A 7821-nucleotide genomic window follows, 5' to 3' on the forward strand; every position below is an offset into this window, starting at 1 on the left:
GGGGTGGGGGGTTGACTTTAAAAAAACAGTTTGGACTATATGACAAGGGGTAATCCCCAACACTGCAGAGACTGCAGACACTGAGTGATCTAGAAGGACTGGCACAAGTTCCAGCCTGAGCTTCATTTGCAAGACTCCATCTAAACAAAACAAAACAAAGCCAACAACAACAGAAGCAAACCCACAGTATTACAATGCTTTCTTTGTCCCAAAGGTCTGGGGGGGGGCGGTTTATCAAAATCAGAAATTACCCACCCATGTCTTAAGAAAAACAGAAACCGTTGCTCTGTGAGACGCACTAACCGAGAAAGCAATTGTAAAATTGGTTGAATTGGGACTGTCGAAAAATAACAAAGAAAGACTATCGTGGCTCCAGGCACCAAGACAAATGTATTGAAGGGGTAGGAAAAATTTAAGGAAAACGTTTTTTTGAGGATGGGGGGAGGGGTATGGCTCAATTTGAAAAGTGCCAGCCATGCAGGCATAAGAATGTGAATTCAAGTTCCCAAGTAGGAGACAGGCTTGGCAGTATGCACCTGCAGTCTCCAAACAGGGGAAGGAGAGAGACCAGAGCATCCCTAGGGCTTGTTGCCCAGCCAGTTTAGCCAAATCAGCAAGCTCCCGGAATATCGAAAGAGCCTAAAAAAAAATAAAAAATAAAAAAAAAAATCTAGGAAGACACCTGGCATTGAACCCTAACATGCACATTTGCACCTGCACACATACATACAAACAAAAAGAACTGTTTTTAAATTTATGAACCGTAATAGAATCCTATTCACAGTGATCACTGGGATCAGGGAAGATAAGAAATACTGCAATAGGAGGGAATGTCTGTCTAAAAGCAGCAAGAGCTAAAAGAAGAGAGCAAGCCCAGCAGGTGTACACAGTAGCTGGAATATACAGGAGTCTAAGGAGATGAGTAAACACCCAAGGGAAAAGGCAGATCAACTCGCACGCAGTTCAGAGAGTGACTAACCTGCTCAGATACCAGCCCGTGAGCTGAGCCCTCCAAGTCCTCATGGACACGATCCAGAAGCCAGAGCAGGAATTCCAGGGCATCGTGTTGGGCATTGCCTTGGAACTGGGAGCCATACTTAGAAACAGCATTCTGAAAGGAAACAAAAACAAAAGTCTTCTTGGGCCTTGACACAAACAAATGAAGATCTATAAGCATCCTGCTCCCAAGTGGTCATCATTCAGCCTTGGCCTGAGATGATAGCATGGGTAGGAATAGGTTTCCTTGACCCAAGCTGGGAGTACATGGGTTCTCTGAATAGAAGGCGCTCCAGACCCTGAAAATCCATGAGACTATCTCTGCAGAACAATGTGTCTGTATTGGAAGGGTGTGTGTGTGTGTGTGTGTGTGTGTGTGTGTGTGTGTGTATCTGTGTATGTCTGTGTGACTATGTCTATCCATGTGTCCGTATGTGTGTCTATCTGTCTGTCTGTGTCTGTATATCTGTGTGTGTTTGTGTGTGTGTGTGTGCGTGTGTATCTGTGTCTGTGTGACTATGTCCATCCATGTGTCCGTATGTGTCTGTCCATCTGTCTGTGTCTGTATATCTGTGTGTGTGTGTGTGTGTGTGTGTGTGTGTGTATCTGTGTATGTCTGTGTGACTATGTCTATCCATGTGTCCGTATGTGTGTCTATCTGTCTGTCTGTGTCTGTATATCTGTGTGTGTGTGTGTGTGTGTGTGTGTGTGTGCTGGAGATCTAAACTCAGGTCTTCATACCCACAAGGCCCTTTGCTAAATACCTTCCTAGTGTCCACCACCAGTCCTTCCTGAAACTCTTGCCCTTTGATCACTGGGATCCCATGCACCACTGACCTTCGCCCCATCATTCTCCTTCCGCACTCTCTCTCAAGTCACCTCACAGGAAAACACCCTTCCTATGCCACTTTCCTCGGCTGACTGCATTGACTTTCAAGGCTTCCACTCTTTGTTAAGTACCACACTGAGAGCAAGACTGACTTCCTAAAGTACAATGTGTGTAGCTCCTTCCTCAGAATGCTGGCTGTGGGTCTTCATTCTGATTACTCTCTTTAGGGTCTTCCCCTAAGTGTTTGTGCAGCCAGCCCCTCAATTCCAAATCTCTAAAACCCCACCCTTTGTTTTAGCACGGATGTCATCTCTCAGAAGCTCCCTCCCAGGAGCAGCCTAGGATTGAATTTACCCCACCCCGCCCCCCCACGCCCCACAAATGCCTCTGCTTCTCCCCTACCACAAAGTATCAACCTATACTGATGAGTTCTAAGACTTCTGCTCACCTAGATGAGATCAGCCGATATCTAAGTAGGTACCACGCCCTTCCCTCCCTGGCCCTCTGGGTACATAACATAATAAATCAGACCAATCTTCCTGCAGCCCAGCTAATGGAGCAAACCCCTTCCTTCTCCTACCAGCACAGAATAGTTCAAATTCCTTCACTGCTCGTGTCCCAAACTCACATCTTCTCTACTCTCTGTCTGTCCGTCTCTGTTTCACTGTCTATCTCTCTAACTCTCTCCCCTCTTCTCTCCTTTCCTCCTTCCTCAGCCCCACCAAGATCTACAATCCTGTAGACCAGACCTCAAACTCACTATGTAGTCAAGGATGACCTTGAACTTCTGATCTTCCTGTCTCTACCTCCCCAACACCAGGATTACAGCATTCTGTCTACCTCCTCCCTGTTTCAAAGCTCCAGGTAAAAAGCCACTCTGATGCCCCATACATACTTTCTGGCTTCTATGGACTACACCAGCACTTTTGTCTAGCTCCTATATGAATTCTGTCCCCTTCGGTTCATTGTGAAGTCTCTTGCTTTTAGCCTGGCTACCTTACAACCAAAGCCTCACGAAGAATTTGACAACCCCAAGAAAGCAGATAAGATGGAATCTTAAATAAAACTGTGTAAGGCTGGGTCAGCAGGTAAATGCTCTTGGTGCCAAGCACAACAACACAAGCAAGCATTCAATCCCAGAGCCCACAGTGGAAGAAGAGCACTTACAAATTGTCCTTTAATCCCATACAAGTGCTGTGGAAGGTTGCCATCCACATACATGGATATGCATATCCCCCCATGCATGGGTGTACATACCCCCACATATACAATTAATGAAAATCAAATTTTAAAAAATTAATGTTTCTCTGCACATATACAGCAATTCCACTTTGGAGAATGCAACTCAAGGAGAGATACAATGAAGAATATTTCTATGGACCAAAATTATTAGCAAGAACCACACCTGTACTCAGTACCCTGAAGGCTGGGGCAGAATGATCTTAAGTTTCAGGCTAGCCTCTACTATATAGCAAGATCTTTTTCTAAAAACCAAAACCAAAACAAAACAAAACAAAAAAAAACACCAAATATCCAAAACAAAAACAAAAACAAAAAACAAACCAAGGGGTTAGGGGCTAAATGTGGAGAGCTTGCCTATCCTGTGTAAGCCCAAGGTTGAATGCCAGCACCACTATGAGGCTGTACTGGAGCTAAAATAATCAAAGTTAACAGTGACATTTGGGACGTTTATCCACAGCACAACATTGCTAAGCCTTCTGTGTGAATGCATGCACACATGCGTGCTTGTGTACATGTGTGTGTGTGTGTGTGTGTGTGTATGAGAGAAAGATAATGTGAGTATGTGAGTGTGTATGTGTGAGAGACAGAAAGTGAGTGTGTAAGAGTATGTGTGTATATGTGTGTGTATGTGAGTGTATGTATGTGTGTGAGAGTATGTGTATACATGTGAGTTTATGTGTATGGAAGTGTTTATGTGAGAGAGCGTGTGTATGGGTGTGTGACAGAGTGTGTGTATATATGTGAGTATGTGAGAGTAGGTATGTATATGTGTATATGTGTGTGAGAGAGAATATATGTGAGAATATATGTATGCATGCGTATGTATGTGAAGTGTGTGTATGTGTGAGTTTATGTATAGTCAAGTGTGTATGTGAGAGTGTGGGAGGTATGAGAAAGAGAACATGAGTGTGTGTATATGTGAGTGTGTGTGAGTGTATGTGAGAGTATATGTGTATATGTGTCTGAAAGAGTATGTGTGTGTTGATGTGAATTTATGTGAGTGTGTATAAGAGAGTGCATATGTGTATATGTGTGTATGTATGTATATGTGAGTGTGTCTTCTAGTCATACTTTTTATTCTGCCCAATAGTTTTTACCATTTCCACTTTTCCTGCTGTTTTATCCACAACTATCAAAACAAAAGCGAAGAAACTGGGGCTATAGTTCAGTAGTAAAGCCCTTCCCTAGTGTGGGAGAGGCCCTAACTTCAATCCTTAGCACCACCAAAAAGAAAACAAAGAGTAAATCTCTGTTTCAAGAAAGGGACGCCTCTACAGGAACATCAGAAGTTCAAGGTCGTTGTCCACTTAGTGAGCTGGAACAGCCTGGGATATCTGAGACCTCTCTCCAACAAATCAATAAAAAAATAGAAAAATTAAAAAGTTGAAATAAATAAAAGGAAATGCCTCTACTGTGTCATTGTCTATCTAAATTTGATTTTAAGCACATAAGCTAAGAGAAATTCCAGATGGCTGAAACCCTTATTATAACTATAGAGAAGCTAGAAGACCATAAAATAGAATACATATCAAAAAGTATGATGTATCTGGGCATGGTGGTGCATGCCTGCAGTCCCAGCAAGGAGGAGACAGAGACAGGAAGACCCTGAGTCCAGACCATCCAGGGCTGCACAGCAAGACTGAGTAAAAAAAACAAAACAAAACCACTTGATTTTTGCAAAAAGACATGACATGAACAAAATCTAAGGCTTCTAGCATTGGGATAGGAGAAAAGAAACAATTTGTATAAAATATTTGTAGAGACTAAGACAACACAGGCAAGCAAACAGAACCTTAAGAACAAAGCAGACGGGATACACAAACAATGGAGGACACAGTTCCAAGAATAGACAAGAAACACCGGAAGCACTTCCACCTCACTCCTAATGGGAAAGGTTTTTCCAACAAGTGAGTAACTCAGAAACGGCCTTCACAAAGCCTGGTCTCCACAACAATAATGAGTTCTAGAGTAGCTGTGCTCAACCTGCCTGATGCCCCGACCCTTTGACACAGTTCTTCATGTTGTGGTGACCCCAAACCATAAACTCATTTTTATTGCTACTTAATAACTGTAATCTAGATACTTTTTACCAATCTTAATATAAATATCTGATTTTTCCTATGGCCTTAGGTGACCCCTGTAAAAGCGTCTCGACCCACAGACTGAGAACCACTGTCCTAGAGACTTGGGCTGCAAAAGGAATTGATCTTGAGTGTTCTCATCTCTAAAAAGGGCTAAGCGTATGATATTGGTAACTATGCAATTATTCAGAATTAAACATCTTACCCTGTATACCTACCCCAAAGCATATTATACACTATGACACAGAGAATTTTCTTGTCAATTGTAAACTTCATAAAGCTGGGGCAAGTGGGACTAGTGAGACAATACCCAATCTCCTCTAGGAGATTTCTTAAATGTGTACCTGAAACCTGGCATTATCATGTGGAAAGAAATCATTGATGTAGATTGTAAATAAAAATAATAATAATTATGGGGTGTGGTGGTACTTCCCTGTACTCAGAAGACAGGGGCAGGCAGATCTCTGTGAGCTGGAGGCCAGCCTGGTCTACAGAGCTAGCTCCAGGATAGCTAGGACTAGACAGAGAAACCCTGTCTCAAAACAAAAAAATAATAATAATGATAATAATAATAACAACAACAACACCCAATGACGTTGATTTAGAAAGAAAAGAAGGTGCTAGGTCAACTGACATACACGTTTGCTCTCAGCACTCAGGAGGCAGAGGCAGACCAGTTCTCTGAGTTCTAGGCCAGCCAAGACTACAAAGTGAGACCCTGTCTCAAAAACTAAAGAAAAAGGAAAGGAAGTGTAAACATTTAAGATGGGGAGATGTTTGTCCAGGTACATGCGCCTGATAAACCTCACTAGAACCAACCCTTGAAATGGATGCACTTCACTATAGAACTCCCACCCCAAAAGGACTTGTTTTAAAAGTAAAACTAGAAAGTTCTTAAAACACTCATTCCTTTTATTTTGAAAGCATGGTTCCACTCATAGAATTGGATATTTGGTAATAATCAGAGCCAAGAACAATGATTTAAATTCAGGGAGACTAGGGCTGGAGAGGGCTCACATGGTTAAGAGCACTGACTCTTTCGAAGGGTTCAGATTTGATTCCCAGCACCCACATGGTGGCTTACAATCATCCCCACCTCCATTCTCAGGGACCCAAGACCCTCTTTGGTGCCATGTGGTGCACAGACAGATATGGGCAAGGCACCCATTTACATAAAAGGGAAGAAATAGAATGTTTAAATAAGTGGAAAAAAAAATATGGGAAATGTCCTTACAGTGGTGTGCTAACTGGAAAACTCCATAGTGTATCATGTTCTCCACAACGGACCGGTCCATTGATGATACAGTCAAACATTAAAAGTCAATTTCTGTGTGTATTCTAATGCCAAGGAGGCCTTGTAATACTATTTACATAACTAAAAAGAAAGAAGACTATAGTAGGATCTAAAGGGGTGTGCACTGTTAACCCTAGCCCTTGGGTGTACAGGCAGGCAGATATGAGTTCAAGGCCAGTCTGGACTATATAGCATGTTCCAGGCTGGCTAGGTTACACAGCCCTAGCTCAAAAACAAACAAACAGAACACAGAACTAGAATTTCTAGTTGTTTACAACCAATAAGTTTACAATGGTTTATCTCTGGGGAGCTACAGATTTTTCTTATACTTTTTAAATTTTTTGCAATAAACATATTTAACTATATCATTAGAAAAGCAAAAAAATTGTGGATGAGAGGATTTAATGTATTTACCTAGCCAAGCAGTGGTGGCACTTGGGAGTCAGAGGCAGATGGACCTCTGTGAGTTCGAGGCCAATCTGGTCTACAGAGCTCCAGGACAGCCAGGGCTACACAGAGAAACCCTGTCTTGAACCCCTCACCACCAAAAATAAAAGTGCATTTAATCCATTTTCTACTAAAATGAAAATTGGCCCTACTATGTGTAGGAAACTGGTGAGTCTGGGCTCTAGAAGGGAGAACACTGTAAACTCATCCTATTTGTGGGGGTGGGGTCAAAGCCCAGTCTGCTGGACCCTTCCTAGGCCCAGACCTAGCTAATCATCTTAAAAGACAATTTCCTTAACAAGGTCAAATCTCTAATTCTCCACTCTCCTCCCCAGCTTCATGAGCTTTCATCAATGAATTTGGCAAAAGGATTCTTGGCCTGAGTTCTACCCCTGCTCCATCCCTCCCCTTGGCTATCATTTTCCCTTCCCAGGCCTGGAGCTGCCATCTCCCGTCTCCCATGTCCTTAGTTGACACTTCATCTTTCACAACCCAACTCATGGTTCTCAACAGGGAGGGCTGCACTGCTCCTCCACACAAGTCATATCCTCTTGCCACAACTGTCACAGCTCCTTGTGTGCTCCCTTTCCATCTTGATGTCAGTTCTGAGGGACTACATGACCACTGTGTTGCCCTGTCCATTTCTCCTCTAGACAGTGAACCCCCGGGGAGCAGCAGTTCCTGGATCTAGATTCAGAGTTGTCACTCAGTCCCAAAATTTGGCTTTTACCCATCACTCATCACATAGTCCGTGTTCCCAACAGAATATCTCCAGATTCCATAAACTCTCGTTGACTAGGTGAGGGTTTCAATATCTGTAAAAGAAAGCAGCGCCCACCTAGATTGCCAACCCTAATATTTAAAATCCAGGGTTCTAGCTGGGCGGTGGTGGCGCACGCCTTTAATCCCAGCACTTGGGAGGCAGAGGCAGG

At 43.0% G+C, this 7821-nt stretch overlaps 1 protein-coding gene across 3 annotated transcripts in view; it reads right to left on the bottom strand.

Annotated features, from left to right (window-relative positions):
• Positions 1 to 7821, bottom strand: part of Usp43 (ubiquitin specific peptidase 43) — a 61403-nt gene that overhangs the window by 51123 nt on the left and 2459 nt on the right. For all 3 annotated transcript variants that reach the window (XM_031352886.1, XM_031352885.1, XM_031352887.1), the window contains exon 2: positions 980 to 1111. In XM_031352886.1, the coding sequence (XP_031208746.1) occupies positions 980 to 1111 (132 nt within the window). The remainder of the gene's footprint in view (positions 1 to 979; positions 1112 to 7821) is intronic.

This window comes from Mastomys coucha, unplaced genomic scaffold (assembly GCF_008632895.1).
Source record: "Mastomys coucha isolate ucsf_1 unplaced genomic scaffold, UCSF_Mcou_1 pScaffold5, whole genome shotgun sequence".
Taxonomy (NCBI): Eukaryota; Metazoa; Chordata; class Mammalia; order Rodentia; family Muridae; genus Mastomys; species Mastomys coucha.